The sequence below is a fragment of the Nycticebus coucang genome, chromosome 1, assembly GCF_027406575.1.
Source record: "Nycticebus coucang isolate mNycCou1 chromosome 1, mNycCou1.pri, whole genome shotgun sequence".
NCBI classification, from domain to species: Eukaryota; Metazoa; Chordata; class Mammalia; order Primates; family Lorisidae; genus Nycticebus; species Nycticebus coucang.
In genome coordinates, this window is record NC_069780.1 from 190,241,660 (window position 1) to 190,258,269 (window position 16,610).

At 43.9% G+C, this 16,610-nt stretch overlaps 1 protein-coding gene across 1 annotated transcript in view; it reads right to left on the reverse strand.

The window, feature by feature from the left end:
• The window catches only part of ADCY2 (adenylate cyclase 2), a 458,247-nt gene that overhangs the window by 51,914 nt on the left and 389,723 nt on the right, over positions 1 to 16,610 (reverse strand). Inside the window, exons 16-18 of the mRNA XM_053593134.1 lie at positions 13,116 to 13,253; positions 4,853 to 4,972; positions 1,004 to 1,173 (exon numbers count right to left, since the gene is read on the reverse strand). Coding sequence (XP_053449109.1) covers positions 1,004 to 1,173; positions 4,853 to 4,972; positions 13,116 to 13,253 — 428 coding nt within the window. The remainder of the gene's footprint in view (positions 1 to 1,003; positions 1,174 to 4,852; positions 4,973 to 13,115; positions 13,254 to 16,610) is intronic.

Here is a 16,610-nt window from a genome sequence, read left to right on the forward strand (position 1 = left end):
TTAATACAATTATGCATTTTTGCAACTCCACTGCCTTAAGCTCAATTACAGATTATTAGGGTTTCATGGTGTGGAGGATGATAAAAATTAAATTAGGTGAGGAGAATGGGCAGCAGTTGTGTTTCTGAAAGTGTCTTCTGGGTAAGAAGTGTTCACCCAGTGTGGAGATGTTCCTGACACTTCTGGCAACACAGACCATCTATCTGGAGCAGCAAATAGATGTAAATACTTAAGGCATTTAGTTTTGGTTAAAATAAATACAGAAACATGAGGGAGGGGATTGCAACTGAGCCACTTGCTTTGATAACAGCAAGCTTTTCCTATGCTGAGGGACTGTGCCTGACGGGATCGTTCCTGGGTTACCTGCCCCTCAGGTTGAGAGTTAACACAACCATATCTTTTCTTAGAAGTCAAATCCGTCACAGAGCAAAGGATTTCCAGGGCTGACAAGCTCCCTTCCTCACAATGGTGTTTTAGGAAATCTCTACAGAAAGAAATTTAGCATGATAACTCGGGAATGTGGCTATGTATTTTCAGTACTTTGTTCTGAAATGAAGTCCATTTCAGTTCTGGCAATTTGGGGGGACATTCATTATAGTCATGCCTTGGGGTGGGGAGATTGTGACTGGCATTCAGGGAGTAGAGGCCACGTAGGTTGCTAAACATCCTACTATGTGCAGGACCACCCCCCACAATAAAGAACTGTTTAGTCCAAAATGTCAACAGTGCTGAGGTTGAAATGCTGAATACTCAGACCAATTTAGTACCGATTTTAACACAAACCTGCTCCCCAATCCACTCCTTATCTTCTAACTGTATTTGATAATACCCATTCTAGGTAACCTATCATAAAATCACGCATCATTTTTCTGCCCCTCTCTGCCCAGAGAGGCTCTCCCACAGCGAGGTATCCATGGCAGTGGCATCACTAATCTGCATTTATTCAGCACACGCCTGTTGTCCACACCCCAGAACTACAGGGAAGGAAGCAGCGGCGGCTCACCTCTCAAACAGGACCTGGCTGTAGCCCCCCAGCACGTGGGCGTGAGTGTGGAGCAGGATGACGTTGTAGACCACCAGCGCCACCATCATGATCAACATTTTCAACTCGTAATTCACCCGCAGGAACACGGAGCAGGAGATGAGGCCCAGGATGCAGCTGTATATGAAATACTGAAGCAGACAGACACTTAGAGCCTCCTCCGAGAAAGCTGAAGCCGTTCAGATCAGGCCATGGCCGTGCTCACGTGCCCTTGGTGAGCCACTAAGTGACCCAGATGTCTGTTTCCAGCCTTTTACCCAGTGGGAAATGCCTGAGCACATTCAACTCAGCAAAGAGTTACTCATTCCATGCCTTTCTGACCCAGCCTGGCATGATGAATTATATTTCCAAACACTTTTTAGAAATAAAATTTTGAAAATCTAAAGAGGAGACATGCCATTATAAGAAAATGTCATTTATTTCTTAAAAATGACAATAGCGTAACATCCCTATGCAGACCTCCAGCCCCAAACTATTCCTCAAGGCAGCTCATTTGAACCTCCGAGACAATTGTTATCTTCCGTAAACCACTCAAAATACAGGTGGTGACAACACCTACCCAGAGGATGCTTGTGGAGATTTAGTGAGACAGTGGTTCAGACACGGCCTGGCCCATGGGAAGCTACATACATCCTGCAATTATTATTATGATAATCTAAGGCTATATGTAAGTTCTGAGGTTTAAAAGGGTTTTGTTGCTGAAATTATGCTTGAAAAACACTGTTAGAATGAAAGATAACCAATTAGGCCTGATCAAAGGGGAAGGTAGGAAAAGAACCCCCTACGTGAGTGTGTGTATGAACCAAGGGGTGTGTTATATGTGGTTTAGGGGGCAATGTGAGGGAGTAGGACTTTAAAGGTTCCTCCAGTAACCCTAGTTTGAAATATGAGTCAATGCTCATGGAGATGCAGAAGATGTCACATTTCAAAATTCGTTCTTAGAGTTTAAAAAATTTTTCGATTAATTATTTATCACAAATATATGTTTATATGTTATTACATATTTTTATAACATATTTCATAATGTCTGGGTATAACTTTATTGTCTTGTTTCATTTTATTTTAAAATAAAGGCATTTATTTTAAAAGTCAGTTTGATCTAACTTTCAGGTTATTTTCTTTCTTTTGTTTTTTTTTTTACTTTGCTGTTGTTGATGTTATATAAACACTTCGATAAACACCTTTTTGGAGGAAATCTTTCCACCTTTAAAACTAATTTCCAAAATTGGTATTGCAAGGTGAAATGTTCATCTTTTTTAGACTTTTTTTGACGGTTATCATAATTGCCATCAAGAAGAATTGGGTCACTTTGTCCTACCACCAGTACTGAATTGACACTATTCATCACTCTCGATTTCAGGTATCAGATAACATGGGGTTTGAGAGGAGTGATGCTTATGTGCTGTATACACACAACATGGTTTTCCTAATTCTCCTTTGGATGCATTCAAGAGGAAGCCAGGATGTTTCCAAGCTCCTCTGAAATTCTAAAACTTGTGATGGAATCATTAATAAATGCAATTTTTATGTCACTTGTACATGCAAAGCTGGACATTGCCTTCCTTCTTTTTTCTTTTTTAAAAAAAATTTTAATAGAATTAGGGGGTAAAAGTTGAATTCCATTGCAGGTATATATTGTATAGTGGTGAAGTCTGGGGTTCTGAACCCGTCCCGTGAATACCACACCTTGTACTTCACAGGGGTTCTGTACCCGTCCCCTGAGTAGCACACCTTGTACCCCACGGGGGTTCTGTACCTGTCCCCTGAGTAGCACACCTTGTACCTCACGGGGGTTCTGTACCCATCTCCTGAACAGCACACCTTGTACCCCCCAGGGGTTCTGTACTCATTCCCTGAGTAGCACACCTTGCACCCCATGGGGGTTCTATACCCATCCCCCAAGTAGCACACCTTGTACCCCATGGGGGTTCTGTACTCGTCCCCCGAGTAGCACACCTTGTACCCCATGGGGGTTCTGAACCTGTCCCCTGAATAGCACACCTTGTACCCCACAGGTAATTTTTCCTCACTCACCTGCCCCCACCCCCTTCCAAGTCTTCAATGTCCATTATGCCACATATGTCCTCATGTAGCCATGGTCCAGCTTCCACATGTGAGAACACGAGGCTGGCCACAACCTTCATTCAGAGGGCTTATTACTGGAATGTCAGGAGCCCCTTTACTAAAATCCTATGAGATTTATAGACACTATGAGATTTTTTTTTTTTTCCAGAATCTTTTAAGATTGCAAAAATGTTGCATTTCCCCATCTGGAGTTTCTAATTATTTCCATAAATTGCAAATAAGATAGTTTACAGATATACCTATAAGAAATTCATCTTTTGGTGATGCCAAGCCTGTTGAATTGTTTTACCCAAATACATTGGAAGGAGAGTTTTTTCTAAACAATTCTTGACAGATTTTTTTTTTTTCCTGTGAAAACTCATCTTTACTTTGACCTTTTAAACTTAAAGTGCCATGTGAATGCTGGAAGGGGCTTGTGTGATGGGTTTACTCTCTCTGCATTGGCCTAGGGATCCTGGGAGTGCTGATGCCACTGGTTCAAGGAAAAAAAAGAGGCATACCACACTGTTAGCTTAAATATTCCTCTAAAGACAGGGGTTCCAAATCACCCAAGGTAAGATGACAGACAGTAAACCCTCACTATGAATCCTACTTTTCACCTTTCACGTACGTAAATAGAAAAGAGAATGTTTAATCCGGCTGGGGCTTATGATGATGTCCAATTTGAAGGGCAGGGACCCTTAGGTGAGGGGTGAAGCCAACACCAGGCTCTCTTCCCCTGCCCAAGCCCAGGGTGACGCGGCTAGCGGACCTTGATCGCCTTTCCTATTAACTAGTCGAGGGCTCAGTAATCTTCTATTAGTAGATGGAATACCAGAGGCCTTCTCCACATGTGTCTGCATTGCATTGTGAGCTTTCCAGGAAGGTAAAATGAGAAGGGACAAAGGACTAAAGGTTTATATCAAGGAAGCAAACCAGTGAAAGAAGAATTGTTAACAATCTCCCTTATTGCCTTATCTAATGGATTTTTGAAATATTTGTAGGGAATTTTGAAAGTATACATATTAAATGATCAATTTCAATTCCCCCAAATAGTTCATTTAGCATTCTCAAAACTAGTTTGGATGGAAACTAAATGGGAATAATCTGTGCTACTTTTGGGTGATCGTTCAGAAAATGAGAAGGCAAGCAGCAAATCACCTTTTTTGATCGCACAATTTATGAAAAAAATGAAGCTATTAAAGCAGTAAATAACTGATCTAACTCTTCTCCTTTAAAAGATGTGTTAATACATTTGACATTTCAATCTAGGTTCTTTGAGACACTGATTAAAATGAGTCAGTGAGTAAGAATTATTCAGAAATGGACAGCATTTGTTGCCAAAGGAGAGGCAGGAAAATGAGGTGGGGACCCCATTACTGCAGCTTTGGGGGGATAATATTAATTCACTGGAACAATTAGTAATGTCTATAAGCAATAAACTCAGAAATTCAATGACATAGAATCCAGTGCCTATGGCAGGATACACGCTAGCAGTGAGCAGGGCTGCAGCAGTTAATAAGACAGAGGCAAACATTACCAGTGGAAGCATAAAAATAACATTGTGCAGCTCGTCACCCAGGGCTGGGACTTGTAGCAAAGACTGGAATGGGCAAATTCAGGACCTCCCCAGGGACTGACACCAGAGGAGAAAAGCCGTGTACACAGATTCGAGATGCAGGCTGTGTGTCCCCCAGTCCACTAGCACAGACACAGCAAAAGCAGTAATGACCACAACGTTCTTACCGGGAGGAAAAATAAATTTTGTGCACTCAGAACTGCGGCCTGATTGTTTGAGGCAGGAAAACTGGTGTTTGTTGTGTTGGCTGCTGGAGGGATTGTTTCCTCTGAGTCACTCAGGAAAAACTGCAAAGAGAAGATTTTTAAAAAATTATCAATGAATTAGCTAAAATTAGATTAAAAGACAGTAGGCGGGTACTACATTTATAAATTTCTGTGTTCCTTATGCACAAGATGCTTTATGTGGACTTGAGGATTTCTATGGAATAACTAATTATTTATTGTGCTACATATTCAATAGAGAATTCCAGAACTTCAAGACAGATGCTAAAGAAAATGGAAAGACAGGGCAGAGTCTGGTTAGAACTTTATTTGAAGTTGATATCACCATGTATATGTTCAACTCTCCACCATGAAATCAGAGCCTTTGATGTTTCCTCCCTCCCCCCTCCCTCCCTCTGTCTCTTTTTTGCATTATCTTTGTCATCTTGGTTCAATCATTTAATGAGTCAATGGAGTTCTATGAATTTTTGATTGTAAGAATGAAAATTAATTTCATGGGCTAAATGCAATCATCAGCTTCCACATTTTTTATCTATTTGTGAGTATTTGGCAGCTCAGACTCTAAGGCATTAAAAACTTCAGACAATACATATATTCACAGCATTATTAGAAAGAAAATTTTAATTAAAAAATACTACTGAGAGAATAAAGATAATTATCTCTTAAGTAATGGTCACCAGTATCAGGACCCCAGAATGAGCGGCTGAATACAGCGTGCCCCGTGAACTGAGCCACAGCACAGAGCACAGACCTGGTCTGTGATTCCACTTACACGACTTACCTCTAGACAGATAGTTTTAACTTATTTTTATTACTGTAAGAGTTTATAACAGCTGTGTGTATTTATGGAGTAAATGTGATGTTTTGATGTAGGCACACAGTGTATAAAAATGAAATCAGAGGGGTTGGGGAGTCTTACTGTGTTAATAACATTCCAATTCCACTCTTATTTTTTTATTTTTTGCAGTTTTTGGCCAGGGCTGGGTTTGAACCCACCACCTCCGGTGTATGGGGCCAGTGCCCTACTCCTTTGAGCCACAGGCGCCACCCCACTCTTAGTCATTTTAAAGTATAGAATAATGTAGTGTTGTCTGTGGTCACCCTGTTCATTTCATCCAATCGTATCTTTGCACCCATTAGCAATCCCAATTTTATTTCCTCTCCCTGCTATTCTTCCCAACCCCTGCAAACCGTTATTCTACTCTCAATTTCCATGACATCAATTGTTTTAACTTTTAGCTCCTATTCAAGAGTGAGAACATGTAAAAATTGCCTTTCTGTGCTTTGCTTATTTCCCTTAACATAATGTCCTCTATTTCCATCCAAGTTGCTGCAAATGACAGAATTTCATTCTTTTTTATGGCTGCATAATTGTCCATTGTGTATATATACCACATTTTCTTTGTCCATACAACCAGAGACGGACACTTAGCTGTTTCCAAATCTTGGCTACTGTGAATAGTGCTGCAGTAAACATGGAAGTGATGGGAATGCAGGTATCTTTTTGAAATACAAATTTCAATTCTTTTGGACATATACCCCTCAAATGTGTAGCTGGATGATATGGTAGATTTTAGTTTTTTGAGGAGCTTCCATAGTGTTCTCCATAGTGGTTATTCTAATTTACTTTCCACTAATAGTGTATGAAGGTTCCCCTTTCTCCACATCCTGGCCAGTATTCCTATGGCCTCTCTTTTGGATGAAAGCCATTTTAACAGGAGTAAGATGAAATTACTGTAGTTTTGATTTGAATTTCTCTGATGAAGGCCAGGTATGGTGGCTCATGCCTGTAATCCCAGCACTTTGGGAGGCCGAGCTAAGGAGTTGGAGAACAGCCTGAGCAAGAACAAGACCCCATCTCTAAAAACAGACGGGCATTGCCTGGCGCCTTAGTCCCAGCTACTTGGGAGGCTGAGACCAGAGAATTGCTTGAGCCCAGGGGTTTGAGGTTACTGTGTGCTATGAAGCCACAGCATTCTACTGAGGGTGACAAAGTGAGAGTCTGTCTCAAAAAAAAAAAAAAGAATTTCTCTGATGACTAATGATGTTGAGCATTTTTCATATACCTATTCGCCATTTGTATGTCTTCTTTCGAGAAACATCTACTCAGATCATTTTCCCATTATTAATAAGATTATTTGATTTTTTTATTGAGTTGTTGAAGCTCCTTATATATTTTAGTTTTAATTCCTTGTTAAATAAGTAGTTTGCAAATAGTGTATTGTTTCCCATTCTGTGGCTTGTCTCTTCACTTTTATGATCATTTCCTTTGCTGTGCAAAAGCTTTTTAGCTTTTTGTGATACCAACTGTCCATTTCTGCTTTGGTTACCTGTGCTTTTGAGGTATTACTCAAGAAATCTTTGCTTAGACCAACATCCTAGAGTGTTTCCCCAATGTTTTCTTTTAATAGTTTCATAGTTTAATTAATCCATTTTGATTTGAGTTTTATATAAGACAAGAGATAAGGGTCTAGTTTCATTTTTCTGCACATGGATTTACAGATTTCCTGCACCAGATTTCTTAGCACATTTATCGAGGAAACTCTCCTTTCTCCACTGTATGTGTTTGACAACTTCATGAAAATTGAGTTTGCTCTAGATGTATGACCTTTCTCTGGGTTATCTACTCTGGCATTGTTCTGTGTGTCTGTTTTTTATACAAGTACCACACTGTTTTGGTTGCTACAGCTCTGTAGTATAATTTGAGGTCAGGTAATGTGATTCTTCCAGTTTTGTTCTTTTTGCTCAGGATGGCACTAGATATTCTGGGTCTTTTGTAGTTCCATATAAATTTTCGGATTTTTTTTCTATTTCTGTGAAAAATGTCATTGGTATTTTGATAGGGATTGCCTTGAATCTGTAGGTTGCTTTAGACAACATGGACATTTTAACAGGATCGATTCTTCTAACCCATGAACATGAAACATTATCAATGTTTTACTTTTCAATGTAAGATATTCTACTTTTGGAGTTATGTTTATTCTTAGGTATTTTATTTTCTTTTTAGCTATTGTAACTGAAAATTCTTTCTTGTTTTTTTTCAGATTGTTCGGTTGACATATAGAAAAGATACTGATGTTTTATCTTGATTTTGTATCTTACAACCTTATTGAATTTATCCATTCTAAGAGTTTTTTGGTAGAGTCTTTAGGTTTCTCTAAATATAAGACCATATTGTCTGCAAACAAGAATATTCTGACCTCTTTCTTTGCAATTTGGATGCCTTTGATTTATTTTGTCTGACTGCTCTAGCTAGATTTTCCAGTACTATGTTGTATAACAGTGATTAAAGCAGCATCCTTGATTTGTTCCATATCTTAGGGAAAAAGTTTTCAGTTTTTCCTTATCTGGTATGATACTGTATCTACTGTACATGGCTTTTATCATATTGAGGTATGTTTTTTCTGTATTCAGTTGAGAGTTTTCACTGTGAACGGATATTAGATTTTACTGAATGCTTTTCCAGAATCATTTGAAATTACTATATGATTTTTGTCCCCTATTTTGTTAATATGATGTGCCACATTAATTGCTTTTGTATTTTGAACCATCCTTGCATGCCTAAGATGAATCCCACTTAATCATGATGAATAATCCTTTTAATGTGTTGTTTAATTCTGCCTGCTAACATTTTGTTGAGGATTTTTGCTCCTGTGTTTATCAGAGATATGGCCTGAAGTTTTCTTTTTCGTTGTTGTGTCTTTGTCTGGTTTTGGTATCAGGATGATACGGGGCCTCATAGAAACAATTGGGAAGTATTCCCTCCTCTTCAATTTTCTGGAATAGTTTGAGTAGGATTGGTAGTAATTATTATTATTTTTTTTTTTTGTAGAGACAGAGTCTCACTGTACCGCCCTCGGGTAGAGTGCCGTGGCGTCACACGGCTCACAGCAACCTCTTAACTCTTGGGCTTACGCGATTCTCTTGCCTCAGCCTCCCGAGCAGCTGGGACTACAGGCGCCCGCCACAACGCCCGGCTATTTTTTGGTTGCAGTTTGGCCGGGGCTGGGTTTGAACCCGCCACCCTCGGCATATGGGGCTGGCGCCCTACTCACTGAGCCACAGGCGCCGCCCGGTAGTAATTATTTTTTAAATGTGTGACAGAATTCAGCTGTGAAGCTGTCAGGTCCTCGCCTTTTCTTTGATGGGAGACTTTTTATTACTGATTCTATCTTGTTACTTGTTTTTCTGTCTGTTCAGTTTGGATCTCTTGCTGGTTCAATCTTCATTAGTTGTATGTGTCTAGGAATTGGACAGTTTCTTCTAGGCTTCCCAATTTGTTAGCACACAGTTGCTCACAGTAGTCTGTAACAACAATGTGACGTGGGGCTAGGAGAGAAGATATGTAAACAGTCCTGGGAGCACTGAACATGTAGGTGAGGACTGGGCTCCAACGACATCCTCAGCAGCTGTGGCCTCCCCTGACTTCTTGGTGAGTGAGGGAGAGGTGCACCCACCCCCACAGGGGCTCCCTCCTGACCTGCCTGCCCTGTTTCAGCCTTCTGCCCATTGCGTCAGCACCTCTGGCGTAGTATGAGAGGTGAGGCAGTATAAATCCTCAGGTGTGATCAGAGGCAGAGTCCTACGGACAAGTGCTGCTTCTTCTGTAATTAATAAGAAATTGTAAGAAAGCTCTACAAAAAGGTGATATTATTTTCTCTCTAATATATACACAGGGTCAGCTTTCATGCTGTTTTATGATTTTTCTTTGACATAGGTGCCAGAGAAGTACCCAGATGGAAAATAACCACTAATTTCATGGCACCAGGTATCCATAAAATCAGCATTTCCTCAGCACTGTGGAGACAGTAACTGCCTGAGCAGCTTGGTTTTCCCTTCCTCTGCACAGATGGATAGGAAAGAAAAAATACATGTAATTTATCTCGTTCCTTGTTTCCATTGCTGCAGACGTAGCCCTGTAGATGGACAAAACCTTATTTCATTTCTTTATCAAAAACCATCCATCATACTTTCAATGTGTCTTCTGCAGACTTCTCTACCTTTCTTGACAATGAACTTCTTTCTTTGTGAAGAAGAAAAGCAACACTGGAAGTCACATTTATGATACTAAATATGGTTTTCTTCTCTTTAAATATTATCCAGCCATAAAAAAGAACGAAATCCTGTCATTTGCAATAACATGGATGGACCTGGAGGACATTATGCCAAGTGAAATAATCAAAGCGCAGAAAGACAGATACTGTGTGATCTCACTTATATGTGGAATCTACAAAAGCTGAGTTCATACAAACAGAGAGCAGGATGGTAGTTACTAGCAGCGAGGCGGTGGGGAAACGAGATGTCGGCCACAGAGTACAAAGTTGCAGTCATGCAGGATGAGTAACTCAGAGATGGGACCTGGAGCTGGAAGGCTGCAGTTAATAACATTGTGTTGTATACTGAAAATCTGCTCAGAGAGTGGATTTCAGGTGCTCTTGCTATACACACACCAAAGAGATAAGGTGATGGGTATGTTAGATCGTCACCTGCAGCACTCACTTCACTGTGTGTAGATTTTCTCACACATACACACCAAAATGTCATGTTCTACATCTTAAACTTATACAATAAAAGAAGAAAGGAAAAAAACCTCATTCTTCGGTATGTTTAAGTCATGTGAAATGTCTTGTCCCCTGATTCGGATGTGCTGCTGCTGGCCAGCGATGAAGGTCAGCACTCAGGGATGAGGGCCAGTGGCTCAGTGAGGAGGGCCAGCGCTCAGGGATGAGGGCCAGCGCTCAGGGACGAGGGCTAGTGCTCAGTGAGGAGGGCCAGCGCTCAGGGACGAGGGACAGTGCTCAGTGAGGAGGGCCAGTGCTCAGGGACGAGGGCCAGTGCTCAGTGAGGAGGGCCAGTGCTCACTGAGGAAGGCCAGTGCTCAGTGAGGAGGGCCAGTGCTCAGGAACAAGGGCCAACACTCAGGGACAAGGGCCAGTGCTCAGGGACGAGGGCCAGCACTCAGTGATAGGGCCAGTGCTCAGGGACAAGGGACAGTGCTCAGTGAGGAAGGCCAGCACTCAGTGAGGAGGGCCAGCGCTCAGGAACGAGGGCCAGTTCTCAGGGACAAGGGCCAGTGCTCAGGGACAAGGGCCAGTGCTCAGTGAGGAGGGCCAGCGCTCAATGAGGAGGGCCAGCACTCAGGAACGAGGGCCAGCACTCAGGGACGAGGGCCAGCGCTCAGGGACGAGGGCCAGTGCTCAGGGACAAGGGCCAGTGCTCAGGGACGAGGGCCAGTGCTCAGTGAGGAGAGCCAGCGCTCAGGGACGAGGGCCAATGCTCAGGGATGAGGGCCAGTTCTCAGGGACGAGGGCCAGTGCTCAGTGAGGAGGGCCAGCGCTCAGGGACGAGGGCCAGTGCTCAGTGAGGAAGGCCAGCGCTCAGGGACGAGGGCCAGTGCTCAGTGAGGAAGGCCAGCGCTCAGTGAGGAGGGCCAGCGCTCAGGAACGAGGGCCAGCACTCAGGGACGAGGGCCAGCGCTCAGGGACGAGGGCCAGTGCTCAGTGAGGAGAGCCAGCGCTCAGGGACGAGGGCCAATGCTCAGGGATGAGGGCCAGTTCTCAGGGACGAGGGCCAGAGCTCAGTGAGGAGGGCCAGCGCTCAGGGACGAGGGCCAGTGCTCAGTGAGGAAGGCCAGCGCTCAGGGACGAGGGCCAGTGCTCAGTGAGGAAGGCCAGCGCTCAGTGAGGAGGGCCAGCGCTCAGGAACGAGGGCCAGCACTCAGGGACGAGGGCCAGCGCTCAGGGACGAGGGCCAGTGCTCAGGGACAAGGGCCAGTGCTCAGGGACGAGGGCCAGTGCTCAGTGAGGAGAGCCAGCGCTCAGGGATGAGGGCCAATGCTCAGGGATGAGGGCCAGTTCTCAGGGACGAGGGCCAGTGCTCAGGGATGAGGGCCAGTGCTCAGTGAGGAGGGCCAGCGCTCAGGGAAGAGGGCCAGTGCTCAGTGAGGAAGGCCAGCGCTCAGGGACGAGGGCCAGTGCTCAGTGAGGAAGGCCAGCGCTCAGTGAGGAAGGCCAGCGCTCAGGAACGAGGGCCAGCACTCAGGGACAAGGGCCAGTGCTCAGTGAGGAAGGCCAGTGCTCAGGGATGAGGGCCAGTTCTCAGGGACGAGGGCCAGTGCTCAGTGAGGAAGGCCAGCGCTCAGTGAGGAGGGCCAGTGCTCAGTGAGGAACGCCAGTGCTCAGGGATGAGGGCCAGTCTCAGGGACAAGGGCCAGTGCTCAGGGATAAGGGCCAGTGCTGAGTGAGAAGGCCAGTGTTCAGGGACGAGGGCCAGTGCTCAGGGACAAGGGCCAGTATTGAGTGAGGAAGGCCAGCGCTCAGGGATGAGGGCCAGTGTTCAGGGACAATGGACAGCGCTCAGGGACGAGGGCCAGTGCTCAGGGACAAGGATCAGTGCCCAGTGAGGAGGGCCAGTGCTCTCTACAAGCTGTGGTTGCCACCTCCAGCCTATCCCAGGATGACTTCATATGAGTCCACTAATTGCCTATCCGCCACCCTCAGCTGGGGACTCTTGGAAAGTAGAGGAACATCCCTGGGCTCTGAGCACCAAGCAATGTACCAGGCACTTTTCATGTTCAATAAATATTTCTCTTTGCTGAATGATTGCTTGCTACTTTATGAAAAATATGTTATTATTATTAAAGTACCTATGGTCTGTGTCTTAAAGCACACAGCTGATCTTGGTGTCTGTCTTGGGGGAGATACCAGTTATGTGACACTGACACAGTAAGAGGGACCATTGGGTGGATATTTACAAAATGCCCAGAATTGTCCTAAGTGTGACAGGAACACTGGTTCCTTTAATCCTTGGAAGCACCTTGGCAGAGAAGTCTTAGTTGTTATTTCTAAGAAAGTAAAAATGGAGCCTGCAGAAGTTTAAGGAAAACGTCTCCCAGTAGCTGGCCTGCTGTGATCAGGATTTTTAAATTGCAGAGCAGGACATTTAGTTTGAGGGTCCCACACTTCCTCATAGCTTCCCTGCAGATAGCCCATGTCGTAGCCACCACAAGCAAGGTCGTGGGAAACTGTTCCGAGGAGCTGCCCCGTCTCTGAAGCTGGCTTCCAGAAAGCACCTTCCTTAAAGGGACCACTGAAGATGATAGACAGCATTTGGTATCGCAAAGGAGCTGTGGGCACATTTTATGGAAGGGAGTGATGCCCTACCTGACATCAGCCCTAACCGCCCCCCCACCCCACCCCGGACTTACCATGTTGAACACGGCCATGGTTAATACGATGGCCGTGGTGACAACCGTGAGAAAGATTCGCGGCCACGGCCGGTTGGCAATGATGCCGGAGGACTTCAGGAGCCACATGAGCGGGGGAGAGGCTTTAGTGCTGCATTGCTGGAGGAGAGGGAAAGAAAAAGAGACCCAGTGCCCTGTTACCGTTCCTCTTCAGTTTCTGAACGACATTTTTAAAACCACGACAAGCACCAAGGATGTTCTTAGACTGAACAAGTGGATTCCATCCTCCCCGAGGACCCGTTCTAAGTCACAGACCTTATTAAAATTATGTTGGTGTTATTGCTACAAATTGGGAACAAATTAAATTTCTGTGACAAAGGTATGATGTGTTTGTACATCTGACATAGAGCTGACATTACGTTTTTAAGTGATTCTTTTTGGCAAAGGAAAAACATTGGTTAATTAAATCGCCCTGAAGGATACTCCGGGTCTCTCATCAGAGCTGTGATGAACGTTATCATAAATTCAGCTGACTGATACAGAAAACAGCCCAGCATGTTTTCTGCCCTTTTCACTGCTGCATCATCTGGTCACGAGAACACAGCCCAGACCACAGATTCAGTTTGGTGTCTGTGTCTACACAGACGACATTCTAAGGTCTAGGGCATGAGCTGCGAAGGCCGTGCTTCAGGCTCTCTTGTGTGGGCTTTCTCCTACACAGAAAAGCTTTTTGTAAAAATAAATTTCTAAACAATTTTCAAAAGTGTCAAGAAACATGTGACACATATAAAATTTACCATCTGCTGGTGGCGTCTATCCTGCGCCCTGCAGGTGGATCAGGTAAGGACTGTTTTGCGTATCCGTGGAGGATACCATGAAAATTATGCACAGCCTCTTTTTTTGCTCTTCATCTTTCGTTACTTTATGTATTTAATGTGTGACCCAAGACAACGCTTCTTCTTCCAATACGGCACAGAGAGGCCAACAGTTTGGACATCCCTGCACCATGTCAAAGGTGTAGTTCAGTAGTGACAATTACATTCATCACCTGTAGAATTTTTAAACTCACAAAACTGAAACCTTCTATCGTGGAATAACAAGACTCCCCATCACTCCCTCCTGCCAGCCCCTGGCAGCCACCACTGTTCTCTGACGCTCATCTCTGCTTACATCCTGCGAGTGACATCATGTGGTAGGAGATGGCCTTTTGTGACTGGCTCAGGATAATGTCAGTGTTAGGGCAGGATTTCCTTCTTTTAAAAGGCTCCATTCCACTGTGTATGTCTCTCACATTGTTTTATCTATTCACCTGTCGATGGACACTGAGTGGCTTCACCTCTGGGCTGTTGTAAGGACCGCTGCTATGAATGTGGGTATTGGAGAATTTTCTTGATACAAGAAGGAATTGAGGTGGTTGATGGCTGGCATTCATGCTCCACGTGCTGTGGGCCAGATGCTGCTCTGTGGGGTCTCAGTGGAGGCCCCTGAGCCAGAGGGCCGCCTCTCCAGGGATTATGGTTCTCACCATCCTCTGGGCGAGGGGGCAGCAGCATGGTGACTTCTGCTGAGGTGTGGGTGACACCTACTCTCCATGGACCTTGGGGAAACATGCTACCGACGTGACGAGCAGGACTTAAGAGTTCCCCAGAACTCGGCGTGCTAACTTTTATACTACAGAGGCTGTGGTCCCAAGACTATGTGTCTCAGAAATGTAAAGAAATAATATTTAAAAAATTCAGAAGAAGGCATAAATAAATTACTGCGTTCTGTCTGACTTGTACCACTCAGTTAACCTCACAGTGAACCTGCTACGCATCCGTACAATTAGATGGGAATAGAGAATACTATTATTCTCTCAATAATAGAGAATAGAGAATACTACTGAACCGTTCTAATAAACGGCACTTACATTTCTCTACCTCTTCTACATTTTCTTTTAGCATTTTTTCCTAAAAATATTGTTGCTATAAGCACGGCCATATGTTAAATGTCAGTGCAGTTAAATGAGATTCTGCAGGCTGAGAGCAGATCACATGGTAATGGACCAGCCAGTGGCCTGGGTTCAACCCCCAGAGCCGTGAGACTTTCTGCGAGTGAATCATCCTCTCTCATCTTAATTTCTTCGTCTAACATGGGGATAATAATTGTACTTGCCTCCGTGGTCTTTTCACAGGTTTAAGGGACTTAGATAGTATGGAACTGGACCTATAAATGTTGCATCTTCCTGTTAATTCATTGAAGAAAACATTATTTCTCAGAAACCTGTTAATGACTAAATATCTGTTTGCTTTATACACTGATCTATATAAACAACAACCACAACAGAATCCCCTCTTTTCTTCTCTTTCCACTGTAGTCCTTGTCTTTCTAGACAAAGACTGCCTATGGCATACATGCCCCATCAATGCTGACACAAGGGCGAGGTTTCTGGCTTGGTCCTGGGGCTGATTTTCCCAGGCCCTTCCCAGACTTTTCCCATCACCTGTCCTAGAGCCCAAAAGGTGCGCCCTGGGCTGCAGGGGCCGCCAGGAGCAGAACTGCTGGCTGGCAGCAGGGGGCGCACCAGGCCCAGCTCTGCAAGGAGCCTTCCGGCTAGCAATGAGAGAGGGAGCCAGTTCTGCACTTTGGGCTTCTGCACCAGGAAAGGGGTTGGTGGCCTTAAATCTGTCATCCAATAGGGTTGGCCTTAATGCTCTGAATATTAAATGTCTCAGAGGGTCATTTAGCCAGAAAACATTCTCCTGCAAATATTTATTATTATTCTTTAATGCATGGTACTTCTAATAATATTAATATCACAGAACACAATCGGAGCTATCTTCTGCAGGAGAAGCTATGGTAATGTGTAAAGGGACAAGATGTAAATAGAACATCACCCTCCCTAGCTCAGGGTCCAATAAATGAAGGCATTGGGTTTGATCCTGGGAAACTGAGACATTTTTATGTATTTGCAGCCTGATTAACTAGAATTAAAGTCTTTCTTTAAGAGAAAATTATTAAAAATCAATGCGTTTGTGTGTGTGAAATTGATAGGATAATAAAAGTATTAAGAGCACAAAGTAAAAAAGTTTACCACTTGAGGAGAAACATTTAAATCTAGCTCAGATTCTGCATCACTGTCAATTAGGTACATATGACCTAGGTATTATGTGTTCATCGTTTTGAAATTACAAAAATTAAATCAAGTTCTTCTGCTTACATTTTTGGAAGAATACGTGCTGCTAATCTTGCCAAACATGCTCTAATAGAACGTATTATATTCAGCCATTCCCTGAAACAGACATGAGCAGACGTGCAAGGATTTTTCTTTCTGCTCATGTGATTTGCTGGGCAAAATGACAGACTGGAGCTGCTCACTCGACGTGTGAGGTTTGGCACACGCGGGTTCAGGACAACGGATGTGCTGCCCTTGGTTCCTTCTCCCATAAACCTTCCAAGCAGTCATTTTTAACTTTATGCCAAATATTCATTGTTCTCCAGGTCGGAGAGGCAAGCTGCTAGCATTCTTTCTCTGTC